The sequence below is a fragment of the Dermacentor andersoni genome, chromosome 1, assembly GCF_023375885.2.
Source record: "Dermacentor andersoni chromosome 1, qqDerAnde1_hic_scaffold, whole genome shotgun sequence".
Classification (NCBI taxonomy): Eukaryota; Metazoa; Arthropoda; class Arachnida; order Ixodida; family Ixodidae; genus Dermacentor; species Dermacentor andersoni.
The window spans coordinates 42,980,172-43,004,622 of NC_092814.1; the positions used below are offsets into that span (position 1 = coordinate 42,980,172).

At 47.0% G+C, this 24,451-nt stretch overlaps 1 protein-coding gene across 3 annotated transcripts in view; it reads left to right on the forward strand.

Moving 5' to 3' along the window:
* LOC126546156 (regulator of G-protein signaling loco-like) overlaps positions 1-24,451 on the forward strand; it is an 87,251-nt gene that overhangs the window by 54,233 nt on the left and 8,567 nt on the right. For all 3 annotated transcript variants that reach the window (XM_050194272.3, XM_055061374.2, XM_055061375.2), the window contains exons 10-14: positions 5,994-6,173; positions 6,238-6,435; positions 6,719-6,821; positions 9,281-9,420; positions 21,290-21,419. In XM_050194272.3, coding sequence (XP_050050229.1) covers positions 5,994-6,173; positions 6,238-6,435; positions 6,719-6,821; positions 9,281-9,420; positions 21,290-21,419 — 751 coding nt within the window. The remainder of the gene's footprint in view (positions 1-5,993; positions 6,174-6,237; positions 6,436-6,718; positions 6,822-9,280; positions 9,421-21,289; positions 21,420-24,451) is intronic.

Genomic DNA, 24,451 nt, shown 5'->3' on the forward strand with positions numbered 1-24,451 from the left:
CGCAGGCGCTGACTTATGGGTCCCCTAGAAGACCAGAACAAAATACACAATAAAATGCACGTTTATCATGCAAGTTTATCATAGTAAATAAGAAAGGAAACAAAAATACCACATGTCACTTCTAAATACTAGACACACAGAAATATCGTTGACGCAATCCGTGCCTCTTTTCTTGATATGAAAGCCTTCCAAAAGTTTGCATGCAGCAGTTTCTTTGCTTCTGCCGAGAATCTTAATCTTGCAGAACCGAGGTTTACATTTGCAAGCCATGCAATGTGCAGGCAGATGCACATTGCCTTTATTCTTAATTGAATGTTCATGCTCCCATGCTTGGTCATTAATGCACTGTCCAGTTCGACCTATACAGTTGAAACCCGCGATAACAAAATTTTTGCGATGAAATATTTTCGTATCCCTGGCGAAAGCCTATAGGATTCAATGCATTTCGTATCTTTTGACAACGATACGTCGCTGTACTACAATCCTGCATCAACGAAATTCGCCAGAACGTAACTCCACATATTACCTACTTGCGTAGGGCTAGCAGGTTCCAAAATGTGCTCAAATGTGATTGCTTTGCACTACAATTGCGCAAAATACTACCACATTACACTTGCGTGGGCGCCACCATTTTTGTTTACAAAAACAACCAAGTGCTGGAAGTGATCGCATGCGCTGGAAATGCATCATGGCCACCATTTTGTTTATCGCCCGTTTGAAGTGGCACGCATGTTGCTACTGACATGTGACAATGGTCTTTACACACCTAGTGCAGTGCATATTTATTTATTTATTTACTTATTTATTTTGTTATTTATTTATTTACCCGCAAGGCCAATGGCATTACAGAGGAGAGTGGAAAAAATATGCAATCATAAAGAGAGCAAGATAAAGTGGTTGTGCGCCTCAGTGAGAAAAATGCAGCAAAAACAAGGAAATCCATGTCTCACTGACGTGGAATTGTTTATGGCGCTTGGTATGGCGGTTGTAGCATGGAGTCCCACGCATCGGGCTGTGATTGAGCAATTGTCCAGGAATACGCATCCCTTGCTTCAAGAATGCTGGTTTTGGTGCCACCCAACAGGCATTGCGTGTGGATGCAGCGCAAAGGGGCCGTAGTCTCGATTGATTGCCTTCGGGTATACGAGCTATGAGCACTTTCGTGCTCGGCACGGATGCGTCGGCACCTAGGAGCGACAGCGTGCGCTGGAGAATTTTTGCTGCATGCGTTGTGTGCTGTTGCCCTGCATCTAGTGCCAAGTTACAGAAAATCTAGCAAAAGTGATCATATCTCCGAAAGCAGTTCACCAAGAATACTCCTACATGGCAGTGCTGCCATTGCTGATCGACGCATGCGGTGCACTTTGTGCCGTCGGAAATGTGGTTCTACAGGAACCCGACTATATCGAACCCATTTACATAGAATTATGCTATATATCGAACAATTTCTGGACACGGTATAGTTACAATGAGTATATATAGCAAAAATTACGCTTGCATAGAACAAAAATAACAGCGACTCCCGATATATCGAACGTCAAGCGGCGAAAAGTGCTCCTAGAAGTTGGCTTTTCCCTTGTGGTGGCGGGGAAATCCGGCAACGCGGCTCCATCCGACCGCTCTCTCTAGCATGACCGCGCTGCCTCAGGAAAGCCGTCGACACCCCCCCTGCAAGAAATGATCCTGGCCCGCCCGCAGCGCTTGCTCAGAAAGCCAATCAGAGGCTCTTGTGCCCTCGTCGTGCAAGATGGCGAAAGTGCGAGTTGTCTCGCTGCTTTTCTGGTTCATTGTGTGTGCGCCTTGTGGGCCTTCTCCCGCAGTGTTGCTGTGATGAAGTGGCAGAATTCGCCTTTTGTCATGAAGCTTGAAATCTTAAATCGAGTCGAACGCGGTGAGAAGTCGGATGTTCCCGCAGCATGTAAGAGGAGCACTCTCAGCATGATCTTGAAGAATAAGAGGAAGATGGGGGCTAAAGCGGCATACGCACGGCTGTGTGCAAGTGGTTCATCCGAAATTGCTTCAGCAGTGCCGGCTTCCATGTGCTCGGCGATGGCTGTAAATTTTGATGAATGCGACAAAGCCGTTGCCGATGTTGCCGTGGTTTGGAGCGAGCTGTTAGAATTTCCGGAAGCTGTTGATGAATCGACGGTGGATGAGTTTGTGAGTGCAGGTATGCCAAAGAAGCGCTACAAAAAGAAAGATGAGGTTGGTCTTTGTACGCACAAGGCACAAAAAAAAAGAAAAAGAAGAAGTCTGATTTTTCATTCCGTGAAGATGGTTAATCAGCGATGCTGAAACCTGCGGCCCCTGTGTTTATCACTGGGTTAATCCCGAGGGTTCAATGAAGTATTTCTCGGTTATGAGGTTACACACACAATCGGCTGCGACGGAGAGAACGACGTCACTGACGGTATGCCCGCAGTCCGCAGTTGTCGCTTGCGTTCGATGTCTCGAGTTTGCTCAGCGGCGTGGTTAGCAGCCTTTGCCTGCGATTTGCCGCTTGTGATTCTTCGAAATTAAATTTCTTCAAAATTAAATCTTTCCGTTACGTAAGACCATGAGTGGCTCATACTCCCTTAAGCAATGGCTCATACCCCCGTAAATGCGGCCTCCCCATTACGACGACAGAAGTGAAGTGAAATTCTACGCTGGAAAGATGAATGGCCATGCAGCCAGCTGTGGAAGGCGACGACGAACGCGGGAGCAGTGGCACGAGCGTGTGCCGTTGGTTTCGCAGTTCCCGGTCGGCACGAGGAATCGCTCTGTTTCACGCCGAGCGAAGCGTCGCATTGCTGGAAGCACAGAAAAAGTGGTGCGCCGAACTGTCAACATGGTTCCGATAGCGGCCTATGCAGCCAGATATGCAGCATGTCAGCATTGTCTGCTGATATTCTTAAGAAACTCGGTGAAGGCTACAGTTCCCCGGATGACATGCTTGCTGAAAATTCGCTGTCAACAACGAACCACAGATTACACCAACGCTGCACCGCGTGCTTAGCCCGGCCCGCCCGCGCAGCCGGCCAGTGAGGAAGTGAAGCCGGGTGCGACTGCAGCGCTACGAAGGCGCAGGCGGGTGGCAGTTCCGCGCAACGGTGCCGAGTTTTAAAACTGAAGCTAGTCTTGTAACGTTGGGACGTCCAGCGCGACAGCGGTATCGTCTAAACAGCACCAGTTGTACATTCCATGTATGACCAACATACAGTGAATGGCATCCACTGACGCCGTTCACTGTATGTTGATGGGTGTTGTTCGTGGTTGTCGCAGTCAGTATTTCTTGTTCGTTCTGCACGAATATGTCTAATTAGATAACATTATAAACTTATCTAATTGACGAAATGTCAGTGAAAAAGATATGGAGGATGTTGAAACATGAGCGATAACTGGATTTAAGGCAACATAGGATTTGCATTACCTAATATTTTATCCAATAAGTGAGGTACTTAATGTTAGCTAATTAAAATGAATCATTAGCCCCTTGTGCACAACTAAAAAAACAACTCTTGAGTAACATTAACAAAAGCTTACCAACATACAGCGGGTGCTGTTCGTGTCCCTTCCTTAATTTTCTTTTCTTGGCCACATTTAGTTGGCACATCCAGTATGTAACTTAATAATTGGTTTCCGAGGAACGAATGTGGGTTTCCTTTGTCCGGTCTATGATAATTTTTCCCTTTAGCGAACTTTCCTCCACCTTGTAGGCTTCCGCAGAACTGATTCGCCATAACCTAATACAGTTGAACCCACTTATACCGATACCACTTTTAACAATACACTAGTTATAATAATGAAAAGCTGCTGCACCGTCAACCTTTGTATGTTTTCTATGGGGAAATAACCCACTTACTACAACCCACGTCTCCATGCTGCATTATCCGTTATAACTATGAAGTCTGGCTGCTGGGTGTCCATGCCGAAAGGTAATGGAATGCGAAACCCTTAAAAAGAAAAAGTGAAATGCGAGCCACTGCACGATTGATCACTGCCCCAACTGCCACCGCCACGCGCTTCTCTCCATGAGAGATGCACGGCAGCCTTGCGCGCATCTCTCCCATTGCCTTTCCATCCGTCCGAAGACGAATGGGCTGTGCCGATAGCTCTGTTCCGCACCCGTAGCTCTGTTCTGCGCCATCCTCCGAAACACGAATGGACCGTTGCAGCTTGGCCTCCTTCTTATAGAATTTGTCGAGGGATCAAATACAGTAATAATAACTGCATTGTCATTGCCAAAGATGCTGCAAACAAATTCTTGAATGCTATGCACTGTCAAGACAAGTGAAATATGTATTTTTTCATAAAAGAATATACTAGAATGTCTCAAAAATTGTGCCCGAAATAACTGATATCAATGCTTCCATGTGTTCTGTCTATTTAATAAATAACGAAAGTATCACACGAGCTTTAGAACTATATCAGTTTGAAACCAGCAAAGCAGTTCATGCCGCTGATTTGAAAAATGTAAAGGCCATGAAATGAGCAAGTTGTGGACAAATATTTTAAAGAAACTTTGTTAACCTCCCTGCCTTTCTCTCATTTGCATTTCTCTCTCTGTCATTCAAGTACCTTGTTTACATTTTTGTACTTATGCAACGACCAGGGAAGAATCTCAATGACTCTATCCTTTGTTACAATGTATTGTGCAGGAGCAGCTGTCACAGGTCGTGTATTGTGAGTAATTGCGCCGAAATCATAGTTGCAACAGAGAGCACATATAGAAAGCAGGAGGTCTGCAAAATCTACGAGGGCGAGTCGAATGAAAGTGAGCCAACGTGAATATATGACAAACGGGGTACTTTATTCAAAAGTAGTCTCCATGAGCATTTAGACATTTGTCCCACTGACTGACGAGTCGCGTGATTCCCGTCTGATATAACTCCTTGGGTTGCTGTTTCAAAAAGTCTGTAACTGACTTTTTGACGTCATCATCCGACACGAATCTAATTCCCTTGAGCTGTTTTTTTTTTTTTTCAAATGCTCCAAAATGTGGAAGTTGCAAGGTGACAGGTCTGGCCTGTATGGCGGATGTTGCAGCATTTCCCACTTGAACTTTGCCAGTTTTGTATTAAGCACATCACCGACATAGGGAGAGGCATTGTCGTTGAGCAAGATGACCCCATTCTTCAATTTTTCACGTCGTTTGTTTTTGATTGTGACACGCAGCCGATCCTGTGTTTCACAGTATCGGAAGCAATTGATAGTCTCTCCAGGTTTAGCAAATTCGATCAGTAATGGTCTCTGACAATCGAAATAAATCAACACCTTTCCGGCAGAAATGACTGCCTTTGCTTTCCTTGTGATGGTGAATTCAAATGTTTCCACCGTAAGCTTTGTCTTCGTGTTTCAGGCTCGTAGTAGCGGCACCATAATTCGTCCCCGGTCACAAGTGCAGACAAAAAGCCGTCACCGTCATTCTAATACCAGGTTAGATGAGTCAAGGCAGCGCCGAACCTCTCCGTCTTCTGGCGGTGGTTTAAAATTTTGGGCATCCATTGCACACACAAGAGCCGGTAATCGAGATGTTTATAAATTATGGTGTGACCCGAACCGTGACTGATGTTCACACGCCCTGCCAATTCATCGATGCTTATCCTCCGTTCTTGTCTAATCAGCCTTTGCAATTGTGTTGGGGGTGATTGCACGGTGGCTTTGGCCCGGTCTTGGATCGCCTTTGCAACTTTCACGTCCTTCTTTGAACCGTTTTTAAACGCTTCACAGTGGCCAATGAAATGCAATGTTCAACATACATGGCAGCCATACGGCGGCATGGCGGCGGCACATGGCAGCATGAAAAAATTTCGGGGGGGGGGGGGCTAAATCCTCCTAAGCCCCCCCCCCGGCTACGCCCTTGATGTCTGGTGCCCTTTACCTTTTGCAAGAGGGTCTCCGAGACCGCACTGTTTCCAAGTCCGATTTTAATTTCTCCACCTTGATCACATTTTCTTTACCCTGATCAGCATCGGTTCTCTTTTCTTCATGTTTGTGCTCTTTTGCCCCAGTCACTGACAGGGGCGCCAGACTCCAATTGCATCCTCAGTAGAGTCATACTGCCAGACGGCTCCTCCACTGTGGTTCGAGTTCACCGTGGCGAGACTGTTGGTGCCATGCTTATGCTGCTGCTGCAGAAGCGCTCACTAACTTACTCTGTTGTGGACATCTTCGTGGCTGGTTCAGACAAGGTTAGCTGCTGCACAAATGCGACTGGCAGGATGTATCTAATTATGGCTTGTTCTTGCTTTGCAGCCTATAAGTCCAAATGTTGACGTTACAATGGTTGGCTGTAAGGAAATTCATGTTGAACCACGGGCAGTGTTCTGTGTGATTCTACCCAACAGCAAGATGCTTGGTGTGAAGGCAGTTCCCCGCCGTTCATGTGGAGAAGTGCTACGTCCCGTATTAGCAAAGTATAGTGTCCAGTTGGAGCATGTCAATCTGCGCATGGTGAGTCAAGTTTGTATTCTGCAAGCATGTTTCCATGTTGGGAGGCAAGGATTATTGGTGCACTGTATTTTTCTTCTCTTACAATTGCTGTCATTGTGCCCTATATTATAGGTGGTGTTGTCTTCACAAATTAATTTGTGAAAATGTCTAAAAGTGTTGTGTATCTTATCAGATAATCCATTTAGGAATTCAGCTTGAGAACGTATATTTTCCACCTGCAAAACTTTTGGTTGCATATTGGGAGTGCATACTGAGTGCTAAAATGTCTGCTTCAACTGTGCAGTTTCCTGTGCAAGGTGTGACATTGAAGCCATTGTCATCCAGTGCCCTTGTCGCTGACGTTGATGGTCAACACATTGTGGTGCAATTCAAGGAGAATGGTTCTGGTAAATTGAAGGCTTTTTGATGAGGCACTTGATAATTAATTACACAAGGTGTGAAGAAAAGTGTGTTTGTGTCCTATATAAATTAGTGCTTTTGATTGTGACTGGGTCAGTGACAGTTGTGTGGAGTTTACTTGGCAGCCTCAGCTGCATTTGATGTCTGAATAAAAAATTCACTCATAAATATTCGGGTGTGCTATTTTTGAGTAATTCTTCTTGGAATACTCGTGTAGACATGGGGTTGTTAAAGCAGGTTTGAATTATATTCTAAAAAAAATTTTTAATCTGCTCTCTGCAACTTCAGAAGCACTGTGTATCTAACATGTGTTAGACCTATTTTGGAATATGCTTGTACTCTTTGGGTTCCATCCCAAATATGCTTGGTTGAAAAATTTGTAAATAATCAAAATAGAGCAGCGATGGTTGTCTTAGGTATGTATGGAAGGCACAACAGTTGTACTGGAATTTTTAAAAAGTTGAATTGGAAACCACTTTCTTCTTCTCAAAAAAAAAAAGATTGTGAATAAAGTGTATGATATGTGAAATTCAATAATAAAATGGGAAATTACTGCGGCAGATGTTCAAATTTGGCATTTTATCTGCACGTACTGTTTGTGTGCAAGATCAATTAATCAATTAGCTTTTATTATGGGAACATAGAAAGTGGTTACACAATAATTGAACTGGTAGCCATGAGGCTGTTTCCACTCCAAAGCATATAGCATCTACGGGTAGGTTACCGTTGTACCATAGGGAGTAGTACCAGGCCAGGACGATACTGTATGAAAATTCTTTTTTGTGTAAAACTATCACTCGGTGGAATCGACTGTCAATTGAGCAAGCATGCAGTGTGAATGAGTGTGCATTTTTTTCAAGCTTGTAACTCCCCTGTTGCAACAGCTTCGGGCAAAGCGGGGAAATGATTGAATGAAGAATAAGGAAAATAATGACAGTTAACCTTAAAGGAGGCTAGCGGTTGTAGTTGAAAGTCAAGCAGGTGAACTGCCAAGGTGTCTGCTCCCAACAAAGAAATCTTGGCATCCGAAGTATTGAGTGAAACATTTGTAGGAATGCAGGTATTCACAGACATGCTCATGCACATCTGGAGACATCATTTGCATGACAACCACAATGCAAATGGTTTTTCTTGGTTGTGTTCTTACCCGGTTTTCGACAGCCTGTACTCGGTGGTAAAAATTAGAACTTACAACTTCAGGTCCAGTAAAACTAGGTTAAAATAGGTTAAAAAAATATATGGAAAGGAAAATATAATAATGTGCACTCTTGCAATATTTAATTATGTCACACGAGCGTCAAATGCATGGTGGGTCAGCAGCCTTGTAGTAGTGAGGGGCAATGAGAACGGTGACAACGCTTGGGCGCCTAAGACGAATTCCAATTCAAATGTACTCTGCTGCAGTGTTCGCCGTTGCAAGGCCAGTTACACGCCGTGTGATATTTAAAAATTGTAACGGTGTGCATGTAATTCTTGTCAACTATTATAAATAATTTAGTGTACATGCGAGAGTAAAGTTTTATAAGAAAAGCCATGCAAGAGAAGATCTGCAACTACCAATTACTTCCATGCCAGTGGAGATCATATTACTGTTAGTTAAGGAGTTGAGAATACCGTCTTTTCCGAACTGCAAGTCACACCTTTGTATAAGTTGCACCCACCAGTTCACGCAAGTTACGAAGAAAAAAAAATTTGGTATATAATTTGCACTGGTGTATAAGGTGCACCTATTTTAATTTGGTTGGCAGGATGAAATTATGCCTACAGAATTCACACACAACACAGAACAACAATCACAGCCTGCCTGAACCTGAACGTACACATACAAAAGATGAATAGCAACCAGAAGCTCTGCGACTTCGCACAGAGTTGACTGATGATGATAATAAGCATGTGTTGCTTTTTGTAATGGGTATATCTTGGGTGCCACAGCATACAATAAAATATTGTGGTACCCTTTTTAATATTTGTTGTGTCGGTTCCGTGGGTTTAACCTTTTCTTTAAGAAAAACTAAACTATAACGGCAAACCTAGCGTGCTTGACCTCCAGTCATAGAGGCATCCAAATCATGGAGGCCAAGCTGGCTGTGATCACACAGCCACTGTGTTGCCTACACAGTGAGCCTTAGGGGCAAGTATCTGTGGCCATGGTCGCTCCACTTTTCATATAAGATTCGATTTCTTTCAGTATGTTGCCGCGCATGCTTTCTTGTTGCTTATAGAAGTTCAAGTGTTTTATAAGGTGCACCAACGAAAATATCTGTAAAAAAACTGCGTCCTATAGTCAAGAAAATATGGTAACCGTATCAAGGTAGTTTTCAATTACTGTGTGTCACAAGAAAGTTTCTTTTCTCGTAATCTTGTTTCATTTTTAGGCCTTGCCTAATTATTACATTCATGTTTTACAAAGTCCACTTGTTTAATGCACAACCTGTTCATTTTGCAGAAAACCGTAGTACGCCTACAGTGCGACTTCTGCCTCATGGAGAGTCTGTGGTTCCTCGATTTCTGGATGCCATTCATGATGGAAAAGTACAGTTCGACGACCTTGGTGTGACGGACCTGGACATCCTGTTTCCCCCTGTGGTGAGTTTTCAGTGCGACTACAAGTATGGTGACGTAAACAAGTGACATAGGGACGTACATGTACAGCAAAAACAAGACATTTGATAAAGTGCTTTTTTTCAGAATTAAATGCCACCTAGCATTGCTTTAGAGTTACTGCAACCTCCCACAAGTCCCACAAAATATAGGCTTATGTGAATATTCAATATTTTCGAATATTCGATCGAATATAAACGTATTTACTCAATTCTAACATGCCCTCGATAGTAACACGCACCCGTTTTCTGAACCCCCCCCCAAATAAAAGAGTACAATACTGCGCACCTCATGCTTTCATATAGAAATACTATTTTCTCTTATTTGGAAAAAACAGATTTATTCCCAATACACTAAAGTTGCGATAAATGAAAACACAAATGGAAGTGGTGTACCTTGCCGCCAAGATTTTCACTGCACCGGTACGAGTCGCGTGGGGCAATAGATATTGTAACATAGATTGAAGACGGAGTCTTACAAAATAGATGTTTCGCTTTAATGGTGGGCCAGAAGAGCGTGCAGCTTACACACTTCATCTTTCATGGCGCCGACCTTTGCGCGCACCGTCCTGTGGTGCGGGAGCCCCACATCTTTGTGTCAGTCGCCCCCATGCAAAAAGCGACCATCTCGGTCGCTTCAGAAAGTTCTTTCAGTGACATAAGAAATGGAGCTCCTCAGGTGCATCTCGGCGTTCACGTGTGCGCATAGTATGGTTTCATTTGCACTACATGAACAACCTCAGCGCGAGGACGACAACGGAGTGAACCGGGGTCAGAACTGCAGGGGACGACTTCGTAGTTCACGTCACTGAGGCGGCGTGTAACCTTATAGGGACCAAAATACCGGCGGATCAACTTTTCCGAGAGTCCACGGCGACGGACGGGCGTCCAGACCCACACGCAGGCGCTGGTATTGTAATGGACGTCGCGTCGACCCTGGTTTATCGAAGGGTGTCGGTATGCTGTTGGCTCCGGATACGATGCCGAGCAGGCTGGCATGCCTCTTCGGCTCTTTGTACGAACTCTTCCACGTGTTCGCTGGTTGGGCTATTATCAGCCAGAGGTAGCATGGCGTCAAGTGTTGACGTGACATGGGTCCCGTATACAAGTTCGAACGGCGTAAACTGTGTAGTCTCCTGTAGAGCAGTGTTATACGCGAAAGTCACATAGGGTAAGATTTTGCCCCACGTCTTGTGCTCTACGTCGACATACACGGAGAGCATATCAGCCAGCGTTCTAGCCAGACGTTCCGTTAATCCATTGGTTTGAGGGTGATACGCAGTGCTCTTGCGGTGAGAGCTATGCGTCAGCTGGAGAACGTCCTGCATAAGTTCCGCTGTAAATGCTGTACCGCGGTCGGTGATGAGCTAACATGGTGTACCATGTTGTAGGACGATGTGGCGTACAAAGAGCTTGGTCACTTTATACAAATTTGCTTGCGGAATAGCTTCAATTTCGGCGTACCGGGTTAAGTAGTCGGTAGCGACAACTATCCATCTGTTGCGCGAAGAGGTCACTGGGAATGGCCCAAGTAGATCCATTCCTATTTGTTGGAACGGTGCTTGAGGAGGATCCACAGGGTAGAAAAATCCAGCAGCTTTAACTGGTGGTTTCTTGCGGCGCTGACAATCGCGGCAGGTCTTCACGTACTGTTGCACAGAAGAAAAAAGCCGGGGCCAGTAATAATTCTGTCGTATCCTTGCTAATGTCTTAGCGAATCCCAGGTGTCCAGCGCATGACTCATCATGGCAGGCTTGCGAAATGTCTTGGCGCAGCGCCGACGGCACGACAAGGAGGTATGTATTGGGACCTTATCCGCAGTTTTTCCGGTAAAGGATATTGTTGAGCAAGTAGTACGATGATAAGCCGCGCACGAGCGAGCGGGGTAAAACACCTTTAACTCCTTGAAGGTGCTCAATCAGCGGCAGCAGCTCAGGGTCAGCGCGCTGGTGCTCAGTCATCCTTATGGCGTCGATAACACCGACAAATGGCAAGTCATGGTCAGGGTCCGATGACGTCGTAGGCAGTGGTGCACGTGACAAACAGTCAGTGTCACTGTGCTTCCTTCCAGATCGGTAGACAACTGTAATATCGTAAGCGCAGGCTCCAATGGGCTAGTCTGCTTGAAGGATCCTTGAGGTTGGCAAGCCAGCACAGGGCGTGGTGATCGCTGACAGCCTTAAAGGGTCTACCGTACAAGTAGGGTCGGAATTTACCGATTGCCCACACAACCGCCAAGCATTCTTTTTCAGTGGTTGAGTAGTTTTTCTCAGCCTCGGTGAGACTGCAGCTTGCATAAGCAATGGTGCGTTCCGCACCAGTTTGCCACTGCACAAGAACTGTGCCGAGACACGCATTGCTGACGTCAGTATGAATTTCAGTGTCAGCGTCTTCGTCGAAATGAGCAAGTATTGGGGCCTCTTGCAAACCCTTGCGCAATTCATTGAACGACTGCTGCTGCTCGTCCGCCCAAGTGAAAGGCGCATCGTCACGTGTAAGCTGTGTCAGAGGCTCGGCAGTTCTCGAGAATCCTTGACGAAGCGCCCATAATATGCGCACAAACCAAAAAAGCGTTGGACAGCCTTCTTGTCTGTGGGTTGTGAAAACTCGGTGACGGCAGCTAACTTGTCGGGCTCTGGTCGGACGCCTTGAGGACCAACGACATGGCCAAGAAATTTGAGCTCTTGGAACTCGAAGTACAATTTTTCAGGCTTGATGGTGAGGCCGGCAGTGTGGATTGCAGCGAGGACACTCTTGAGTCGTGTGAGATGTTCGTCAAACGTGCCCGAGAACACGACGACGTCGTCCAAGTATACGAGGCAAGTTTGCCATTTGAGTTCAACAAGCATAGTATTCATCATCCGCTGAAAGGTGGCAGGTGCGAAACAGAGACCGAAGGGGAGAACTTTCAACTCATAAAGCCCGTCAGGTGTCACAAACACTGTTTTTTCACGATCCTGTTCATCAACTTCGATTTGCTAATACCCTGATTTAAGATCCAACGAAGAAAAAAACTTTGCATGTTGTAGATGATCCAATGCGTCGTCGATGCGTGGCAGTGGATAAACATAGCACTTGGTGACACTGTTCAACTTTCTGTAATCTACACAGAAGCGTAGTGTGTTGTCTTTCTTTCCGACTAGCACTACAGGGCAGGCCCACGGGCTGGTGGACGGCTGGATCATGTCATCTTGGAGCATCTCTTTCACCTGATGCTTGATCGCTTCCCTTTCCACTGGAGACACTCTGTAAGGATGCTGATGAACAGGACGTGCGGACTCGTCCGTAATAATGCGGTACTTTGTGATGGACGTGCGCCGCACTTTGGATGACGTTGAAAAACAGACCGCACATTCATTCACGAGACTCAGTAGACGGTCTTTCTAATGGTCTGGCAGAGCGGCGTTAACGTGAATCCGTTCTTTTAGGCTGGGTAACTCAGATTGCTGGGACGATGCGGTTTCCAACGTGGCAATGTCAGTAACATCGGGGATTTCGCGAAGAAATGTGATTGTCGTTCCTCGCGGTACATGCTGATACTCGTTGCTAAAGTTTGTTAGCAAAACGACTGAACATTTGTTTCGCACCTGAAGAAGCCCTCTGGCTATCTCAAGAAGCAGGGGCATGTTTGCCTCAGCAATTCCTTCAGCGTCGTCCTCCATGTCGCATCGGACAAGGGCAAGCGTGCTGCTCTTGGGTGGCAATGTGACGTGATCGTCAGCTACGCGAAGCCCGATGTCACGGTCGTTGTCATTACTGTTCGCTATGACTTGCGCAGCAGCGAAGCTGACTCTAGACTCCTGCAGGTCGATGATGGCACCATTCGCCTGAAGGAAATCCATGCCGAGTATAAGGTCCTTTGAACATTCAGGAAGAATGATGAAGTCACCGATGTATGTGAAGCCCCGAATGTTGACTCGTGCCATGCACCGGCTCATTGGAGTTATGAGGTGCGCTCCTGCAGTACGAATCTGTGTTCCGGTCCATTGCGTCGAAACTTTGTTCAATATACACGCGAGATTCTGGCTCATAACAGACGTGTCCGCACCCGTGTCGATTAACGCCGTGACTTTGTGGTCATCTATGGTAACTGGTACGTCGCAGGATACTGACACGGAACTACACTGCTTTCTCTTTGTCTCAATTACGTCATATCGCGGTCATCATAGTGGAGGATCTTCAGCATTCGCAACGTCAGCGACCTCACCTCCACAGGTCGCTGGACTCAGTTTTCCCGGGAGGCTGGGCTGGGTGAGCAACGTCTCGTTGCTCTCGGCGTGAATGGGGGCTGGAAGACTTGTTACGGGCGGGTGACGGTTACCGGGGTTCACGGAATTGTGGGGCAAACGAGGTCCTGGCGTCTGCGAAGTATGCTTCAATCTCCAGGGGGCATTCACCATATCACGGGCACGGCACATTCAGTGAAAATCCACGGAGCCTAGCCCGGCGGTAAGGACATGCCCTTTAGAGGTGATTGGCTTCACCGCAATGAAAACACAAGGGCCTCCGGTCTGTGGTGCGTCATACGTCGCTCTTGCGGGGTGGTTGTGTTTCAGCCATGTTTCGCCTTCCCGCCTCAATCGCACTTATCACCGACCCTACTAACTTCAAGACTGCTGTTCAGAATGCCTTTTGTTAGTATTTTTTGTTAATACTTTTTTGTTTGTATTTTTTACTGCATTACTTCTTGTTTTGACTCCACTCCTTTCTGTAACGCCTTCGGGCCTTGAAAGTACGTGAAATAAATAAATAAATAAATAAATAAATAAATAAATGGCGTGCAGCGAGTCCTGAAGTCGCCAGTTGCTTGTTCAATGGCGCGCACACCATGAAAGTCCGGGACATCGCGTGCATCGTGAAAAGTCGGAGACAACGAACTTCGCGCAGCTTCCGCATACGACATGTGAGGCTGTGGCTACCGTACTTCGTGCTGTGGTGCCTGGCTTCACTCTGGGATTTGTACTGCCTGCCTGATTGCTTCCCGGACGACCTCAGCCAGAGCGAGTCGCGGTACCGATCCCGGAGCCACCTGAAGCTTTTGGAGCTCTTCTCGTGCAACAAGCCTAATGAGCTCCCGCAAGGCGTCTGTATTGTCCAAGGGTATAGCGAGAGGGTCACGCGATAGAGCCTACATGTCGCTGTTGTACTGCCTTGTTCGTTGCTGCAGTGCCTTTTCCCTTGACATGGCTTCCGCGAGAAACTCTGCAACGGTCTTTGGTGGGTTGTGTATTAGGCCACCGAATAACTCTTGCTTGACACCGCGCATCAAGTTCCTGACTTTCTTTTCTTCCGGCATGGATGGATCCGTGCGTTGGAAAGGTCGGCACATATCTTCGACAAATATTGCGATGCTTTCATTGCAGATTCAGCTCGCTCCTTGCGATCGAGGCTGGCGTATGTGCTGATTAGCTGCTGTCGGAATTTGTCCCGTGTCAATAAGGCCCCCTCATGGTTCTCAAACCATGTAATGCGTAGCTTGTGCTCTGGAGTCCAGCCGTTGAATTCTGTGACACGCTCAAAGTGATCGAGCCAGTCCTCAACATCCTCGAAGGTGTCCCCATAGAAGGATGTGGGGATTTGTGGCTGGTTAAGGACGACCTCGGTCGGTGCCATTGTGGAAGAAGACGGAACCGATGTACTCATCCTTCTGACTGTATTCGGTAGAGGCTCGTGCTCAGGTGGCAGTCCTTGATGTCGACGGCTTGTCCGTATGTGAACAGGAGTCAGCTCGACCGGACTTCGTACTGGGCTTGTAGGCGGCGTTCGATCTGGGAGTGGTAGCATGTACCCAGCACCTCCACTAGAAAAATGTAACGTAGATTTAAGACGGAGTCTTACAAAATAGATGTTTCTCTTTAACGGCGGGCCAGAAAAAGAGCGTGCAGCTTACGCACTTCATCGTCTTTCGTGGCGCTGACCTTTGCGCGTGCCGTTCTGCGGTGCGGGAGCCCCACATTTTTGTGTCAATATCACTCATCGTTGCTATCGGACAACTCCTTATCTCTATCAACAGACCAAAGCATTTCATCCTCGGTGCCGCCCATGGCATATGAAATTCGGTACTTTTTAAAGGCCTTGTTGACCATGGCAGATGGGATATTGCACCAAGCATCTTTCACCCATCCAGCAAAGTCCTGCAGTGAGACGCGCTTCATTTTATTGGCGGGCGTGAATTCGTGGCATCCACTGACAAGCCATTCGGTGTAGAGCACCTGAATTCTATCTTTCACTGGCCCTTTCAAACAAACATCGAACGACTGGAGCTGCGATGTCATGCCGCCAACTATCATGACAAGGTCGGTGTTGCATGCAGCCAGCTTGTCCTTGATGTGCTGGTCAAGGTGGCACATGAACGTGTCGAGCACAAGCATCCCACGCAGACCCAAACTGCCGCTGGGTCTCTTCCGCCAAACATTGTCAATCCAGTCAGTGACCAAGTCCGATGGTCATCCAACCTTTTTCATTTGCGCGCACAATCACGCCACTCGGAAACATGATTCCTTTCGGGAACGTCTTGCATCTGAAGATAAAATACGGCGGCAGCTTGTGCCCATCCGCAGTGCTACAAAGCATTGCGGTGACTCTAGTTTTTTCATGGCCGGAAGACAAAATGCGCACTTGCTTCGCCCCCTCCTTTTCAACGGTTGTGGTGGCAGGCATGCCAAAGTAGAGCGGCGTCTGATCGGCATTTCCAATCTGTCCGACGTGGTAGCCGTTTCTATGGCGCAACTTCAAAACGTACCGCTAAAAACTGTGCATTTTCTCTTCATATTCTTCGGACAATTTTTGGCATATTCCCGTACGCCTTCGAAGAGAAAAGCCTTTTCTTTTTATAAAATTGATAGCCAGCACCTGCTCGCATTGAAGTGACTCTGCATTAGCCCTTTCTGTAGGGCTAACTGCACCGCCCGTACTTTGAGCAGATCGGTCGTCACAGGCTGCTGTGCCGCCCGGTGCTCTTGCACGTATTCTGCGAGCAGCTCTTCTATTTCAGCAAAGCAGCACTGCTTCTGTCCACTCAAACCCTTCCTTGTTGCTTTGCTGGCAAAAATATTCTCCTGCTGTTTGCGCCAGTCCTGCACGCAAGTTTCGGGAACTTTGAACACCCATGATGCGGCCCGACTTCCGTCCGTCTCTGCGCACATGATAACTTTCCTTTTAAATGCGGCATCCTGGTGGACTCGGCATGTCTTCGCAGTCGGCGCTTTCACACTGATTGAATAAACGCAAAAAATGGGGAGACAGGCGGTAGACTTGGTAACACCAGCGCCTGGTTACACGTACAACATGGAGGTATGCGCATGGAGGAAGCTACAGCAGCTACACTCTTAGGCAAAGTTACACCCTTTGGCTTGCCCCTTCTGCCACACAACAATAATCGTTATCTGCCTTGATGCGTTTCCTTTCTTTAACGCTGCGAGCCCGGAACTTTCCAGTAACGAACGGCACGCGCGTTATCAGAAGGGGTACTCCAAAGGGTGTAAACTGCTCTATGCTGATAACGCGCGTGCCGGTCGTTACTGGAAAGTACCGGGCTCGTAGCGTTAAAGAAAGGAAACGCATCAAGGCCGATAGCGATTATTGTTGTGTGGCAGAAGGGGCAAGCCAAAGGGTGTAACTTTGCCTAAGAGTGTAGGCTATAAACGCGTACGAGGCGGCCATTTTTTTTAATGCCGATGACGATATGGTAACGTGGATTTAGGGTTGTACTCGATTCTAACGCGCATGCAATTTTTGGACCCATTTTAGCGTTAGATTCGAGTAAATATGATATGCTATTTGATGTTCGCATTGACTCGGAATTCAAATATTTGAAATGAACGAATATAGTGTACATTTAAAAACGCATATACAGTCGAACCTCGATATATCGAACAGCGCGGTGATCGCAACATAGTTCGATATAGCCAGAATTCGATATATAAAATCACGTAGAAAACGCGTTAAAAACTAGCACAAATCAATCAATGAACCAATCATGGCGCAATAGATGCTCACATGAAGCTTCAAACAAAGTATTTATTTCGTTCGCTGAAAGTACTGAAGCAGCGTAGCCTGCTTCATATTGGCAACCGCGTGCTTGACCACGGCGTCCTCAACATAGTCCAAACGGTCCACAAGAGACAGTCCAGTGACTTCTATTGCGCCGCACTAGCGGCGTACAACGGCCAAAGCAGCTACAGCCTCAGTTGCAGTCGGGAGCAGGGCAACATCAGCGCTTGCTGGATCAGCCTCGGCAGCGTCTCCGTTTTGGCCACTCAGCAGTCACTTCTGCCGCGATCTCCACGTCTGTTAACTCCGCCACTGTTCCACTGTTTAAAGGCAGCTTTGCGCACCCGCCGCGCGCCTGAGTGCTGGTTCTGTTCCGCCTTGGCCTTTATGTCACTCTTGTTTATCAGCAGAGTGCTCAAAGTACTCCTTGGGATGTTGAAAGCTTCGGCGACGCTCGACTTCTTTTCTCCATTTTCAACGCGCTGTATCACTTCCAATTTCGCAGCAAATGTCAGGGACGTCCGCTTCTTCGCGTTTGCAGCCATCACACCAACCACGACAGGCCTAAGCCGCGCGCGCGCGCGCGCACACACACACACACACACACACACACACACACACACACACACACACACACACACACACACACACACACACACACACACACACACACACACACACACACACACACACACACACACACACACACACACACACACACACACACACACACACACACACACACACACACACACACACACACACACACACACACACACACACACACACACACACACACACACACACACACACACACACACACACACACACACACACACACACACACACACACACACACACACACACACACACACACACACACACACACACACACACACACACACACACACACACACACACACACACACACACACACACACACACACACACACACACACACACACACACACACACACACACACACACACACACACACACACACACACACACACACACACACACACACACACACACACACACACACACACACACACACACACACACACACACACACACACACACACACACACACACACACACACACACACACACACACACACACACACACACACACACACACACACACACACACACACACACACACCGACGACGACGACGACGACGACGACGACGACGACGACGACTGGCGTAGCGCAAGCGGCAGCACCGAGACGCATGTGTCGTTGACGTTGTCAAACTAGCCAACCTGGCCAAGCCACGGCCGCGCTAAGCCGCCGCGTGCGTACGCCGCTACGTTCAAATGGCACCCTCGGCGCAACCGATGTGGGCAGCTATCGTACGCAGCAGTCTGGAACGCCCATCGCGCCGCCGCTATCTTCAAGGGTGCTGCGGGAAAGCTCGCCTCCTGTCAACAGAGCGCACTTGGTCTGGGGCGGCGGAGTTCGATATATCCATTTTACATCCGGCCCCGTTCGAAATAAAAAATTAAAAATGCATGCGATTTTCCACGTGATATAGAAAGTGTTCGATATACGCAATAGTTCGATATATCCGTGTTCGATATATCGAGGTTTGACTGTATAGTGCATATATGGTTACCGATCACCATGCCTTGTGCTGGCTCTCCTCGCTTAAAGACCCCACTGGACGATAGGGTAGATGGGCACTACAGTTCCAAGAATATTCATTTGCTGTTTTATACAAGTCAGGCCTTCTGCTCAAGGACGCCGACTGTCTCTCCCGTCATCCTGTTGACCGCCCAGAATATGATGCGCATGACACCAACTCTTGTGTCCTGGCCATTTCTGATCAGCACGACATCCGCACTGAACAATGGCGTAATGACTGCTTACGTATTCTCATTGATCGTCTTGATTCTGGCCATTCGGAGCCCACGCTGTGTATGTTCATGCTCCACAATGACGTTCTCTATCATTGTAGCTTATGTCCTGAAGGACCAGAATTTTGACTTGTACCACACAATCTCCGGACATCAGTTCTTGAACAGTTGCATGACGCCCCTTACCTCAGGCCACCTCGGCGTTTTGCGTACTTACGACCGCGTACAGCGCCACTTCTACTGGCCAGGCCTCTATCGCTCTCTGCACCGCTACGTTGCAGCCTGTGCACTCTGTCAGCACCGTAAAAAACCTGCTGTGCTGCCCACTGGACGCCTTCACCCCATTGATGTGCCCTCAGAATAATTTTTGCGCATCGGTCTCGATCTTCTTGGCCCTTTTCCGACATCGAAATTTGGCAATAAGTGGGTCATTGTCGAAACTGATTACGCAACCCGGTATGTGATCATGTGAGCATTGCACACAAGCTGTGCAACTGAGGTGGCAGATTTCTTTTTACATGACGTCATCCTCCATCACGGCACACCCTGGCAGCTCCTCACTGATCGCGGCCGCACCTTCTTGTCCTGAATAGTTGGAGACCGACTTCGCTCCTGTTCTGACAAGCACAAGCTTTCCATTGCCTCTTGCCCGCAGACAAACAGACTGGCGAAGCGGCTCAATCGCACGTTGACAGAAATGCTGTCTATGTATGTTTTTGACAACCACAGTGATTGGTACAGCACGTTACCCTTCGTGACCTTCGCCTATAATTCGTCCCGTCACGAGACCACTGGCTTTTCACCCTTTTACGTTTTGTTCAGCTGCCACCCTTCTTTGCCCTTTGACACACTGCTTCCTTCCTCAACGAGCTCTCCCACTGAATATACTCAAGACGTCTTTGCCCAGGCTCACACAGCTCGCCAGGTTGCTGGCTCCCAGCTCACCAAGTCTCGGGCCACGCAGAAGATCTGGTACGACAGCTGACACTGGGATGTTTGATTTTGTCCTGGCTCCCTTGCCCTTCTATGGACGCCATGTCGCCGCGTCGGCTTTTCTGAGGAGCTGCTGCCGTGCTACACACGTCCTACATGATATTGCGTCAGCTTGGCAATGTGAACTACGAGATCGCTCCGCTGGACTCGCGTGTCAACCTCAACCAGGCACGTGTCCCGGTTGAAGCCTTACTTTGCCACGAGTTCACCTCCTTTATAGTTAGCGCCGAGATGGTGCCTTTGCAGGTGGAGGAGGAGGAGGAGGAGGAAAAACTTTATTTGCTCTAATTGGTTAGAAATTAGCGGTAGCAGATGCGGTCGGCCGTCTTCACGGTCTTCTTCCCCATCTGCGCAGGGTCGACGCCCCTATTCCAGGGCACCACTGAGGGTGGCTACTCGGCGAGCGTGCCTTACTAGTCCATGCTGGACTTTCGGGTCGCTGCTGGCGAGCACCCTCTCCCACTGCTCCGCACTCGGGTCTTTTATTTGAAGGAATTGTTGATTCTGAACGCATTCCCATGTAATGTGATATAAGGTGGGCTTGGCGCCGCACCAGGGGCAAATGTCTCTATACTGGGTGGGAAACATCTTGCTTAGTGTGTTTAGGTTTGGATATGTTCCTGTTTGCAGCCTCCTCCAAGAGGTTGGGGGCTATGTTACGGTGCAAGCAAGAGGGGTGCCAGTCAGAAGACGACGATTTGACGTGTATAGGTGGAATCGGTCTCGACAGCCATCTTGCTTATGCATTGTTGTCTCTTTTGTAAATATTGTGAATACATCTTTATATGGACTTCTGCAATGTAACAATACGTTCTCATAAAATGCCATTTTTAATGATTCTGGCCAGCAGCTTAAACTTGTTTTTCATAGAGCACAGAAGTAGCATAAGGACATTATATGGTTCGGGTAGTTGTGAGCTCATAAAGGTGAGAGGGATGGCAAATTTAGTAAATGAGGGTGCTGAAAAAGATATAAAGCTATTTCATTCACGGCATGCACTGATGTGCAGGTGGAACTGCGCCAGTGTGGCAAGAGCCATGGCATGTACCTGCCCCCATCTGCACTGCGGCCAAGCATCGAAAAGAGCCCTCTTGTAGAGTGCTTGCGGCAGAGGGAGACAAGCCCCCGGGAAAGAGATGGTGAGTGTTTAGATTGCCCGCAGTTGTTAAATACTGACTTTGATTTTTATTCATTACAAGTAGGTGGCCTGTTGGTAAGCGGTGTTGATTTGCAGGACTTGGAAGAGCACGAGAGTAATATATAGGGCTAGTTGGTTTGTGAATACAGTCGCCAACCAATGATTCAGACACGCTTGATTATTCGGACACCTCTGCAACACCACCACAGGCTTCATATACTTAATGTATAAGGATGACTGAAATTTCTAACACTGTAAAGAGTGTCGTGCGGTAATTTGGGCTCATACTGCACAGCTATATGCTAATTGTGATATTTTCATTTGAATGTGTCATCAGTCATGTTGCTGGTGCCTCCTCGAAACCGAAACTAGCGAAGCCTAGTCGATCAAATATTTGCCGACCATACCCAAACCACAGGACAAGCTATGCCAACCCAGTGAAGGCCATTGTTTCTAGTAACGTTGGTAAAGGCTGCATTTGCAATTTGCGTGATTTGACATCAGAGTTTCGTTCTGCTCTGACCACTGACGAAGCATAGAAAGCATGAAAAGGGATGGTATAAGAAGCATTGCTAGAAAATTGCAGCCAGAGACTATTTAGGGCGAAAGCGTGTATTCCTTTGTAATACCTTGGCACAGTCCCCAGATTTTTTTCTCGCAACTCACATATACAAGCATCGGGCAAAGGCCTGCCCCTGTCTTCCTTTTTGTTTCCTTGTCTTCACATTTGAGCAGAATGCAGTAAAGCAGATAGAATTATCATATTTACTCGTTTCTAATGCGTCCTCGATTGTAACGTGCACCTGTTTTCTGTGACCAAAAGAAAGGAAAGAATACTGCCCTTGATTGTAATGCGCACCCGTCTGCCATGACCTAAAGAAAGAGAAGTCTTTTACAGTACCACGCAACTCAATCTTTCATACAGAAATACAGTTTTCTCTCATTTGGAAAACGGATTTTCTGCAAATGCACTAAAGTTGTGATAAATAAAAAAAGTCACAGTTTCGCCCGAGAGGCGAAGCATCAATTTTGATAGCAAATTAGTAGACATCCACTGTATACGAAAAGTAAGGTTAGCAGGCTTATCGGCCGTATAAACTTCTAAAAATTCGCTTACTAACTAAATTAACATGCATGGTGTCACACGCGCACAAACAAACATGACCATGTCTCACTCAATGACTGCGGAAACTTTTTATCAATACGCTGGAGCGAAATGTGGCAGCAGGAGTGAGTAAATTGACCTTTGTGCAGCCTATCGCTCCAACGCCAACTAAGCGACGAGAACACAGCACGGTGCACCTAGATACGTAGATTGCCTCCATTGCAGATTGCTTTCGAGATAGGGGCCGCGCAGCTGCCAAAGTAGGACGCCTATCCTGCTTGCGCCAGTCCCACACGCAAGTCTCGGGAACTCCGCGTGCCCGTGATGTGGCCCGATTTCTGTTCGTCTTCGCACACGTGATCACCTTCCTTTTAATTGCGGCATCATGATGAACTATTGTGTGTCTTCGCAGTCAGCACTTCCAACTAGAGCAAACTCAGAAAACTGGAAGACTGATGGTGGACTAACCTAAACACGTATTACTGCACATGGAGGAAGCTACGGCAGCTAAGCTCAAAGCACGTATGAGGCGGCTATTTTGAAATGCCGATGGCGATAAGGTAATGCAGATTTAGGGTCACACTCGATCCTAATGCGCACGGAATCTTTAGACCTGTTTGATCCGAAAGAAGTGCACGTTAGATTTGAATAAATACAGTATGCTGGGAGCAACACAAGAGTGGAACACTTTCCGCTTCCATTAGCTCTTGAAGTATTAGACAGGGATTCAGTAACTCTGCTATTTGCACTTGAGCAGCCTTCACCGCTGGCGTGCTAGCTTTGCACTTCAGGAAGATACCATAAAAATGCTCAGTCACAGGGTTGGCGATAAGGCCACCTTGGAATGCATGCATGGTTTTGTGCAAGGTTGTGTAATTCTCCCCCTTACTACACTGACTACAAGTAACTGCATGCTTGTGGACACTATGCCCAATATGGTTAGATATAGCCGCTCTGCGATGCTATGCCTATGGCACTGTAATGTGAGAGCCTTAGACCAAAATTAAGACGAAATGATCATGCTTATTAGTCAAGAAAGTTTGAAATATGATGTTATAGTTCTGCCCGAGACATGGCTAAAAGATAGTGAATTCATAAACATTCGTAGCTATCAATTTGTGAAGCTCCCAATGTGGCAGCATGGTGCTGTATATATCCTGCCATATCACCTTTAAATACCAAGAAAAACTTGCAGAAACAAAGTTGGGAGAGCTAGAGATGTTGTTTGTCATCATCAATTACGTCATCATGGGTATCATGTATATAGGCCCCCATATGTGAAAATTAAATATAGCCGCTTTTAGAAAGATTACAGCACAATTGCCAACATTTTACTAGTGAAGATAAGTCATTTTACAAGGTGGTTGTAATATAGACAAAGGAAAACAAACAAGCGCGGAGTGTTGAGTTCTGACTTCAGAAATCATATTTTAGCACTGACAAGACTTACACCAATGTCATCTACAAAAATTGACCACATGTTGTCAAACACTGATAGTGAATACATTGCAGCTGGTATGATAACACAGAAAGTTTCGGACCATTTTCCAACATTTGTTTACGCTTCTATCATTCGTCTACAGGCAGAGAGACAAACCACCATGCACCCTCTGAGGATAGATTACGAGAAGAGTAGAAGAGCAATTCAAGAAACACAATTTTTAGGTACAAACAATACAGATCTTAATGCAGCCTTCACAACCCTTGCATCATTGCTACAATCAAGATGCATAAAAGTAGTGTACAAATCTCGCTGGGAAGTGTGCCTGTGCACACCAATCTGCCCTCGGATGAACACGGCAATACTCAATGATTAGATTCAGAGAACACTGGCTGACCAAAATGAAGCAAAATAATGACACCCGTAAATATAAGGACCTGTACAGAAACACATGTAATCTATTATTATCGATCACCCCGCAGGGGTG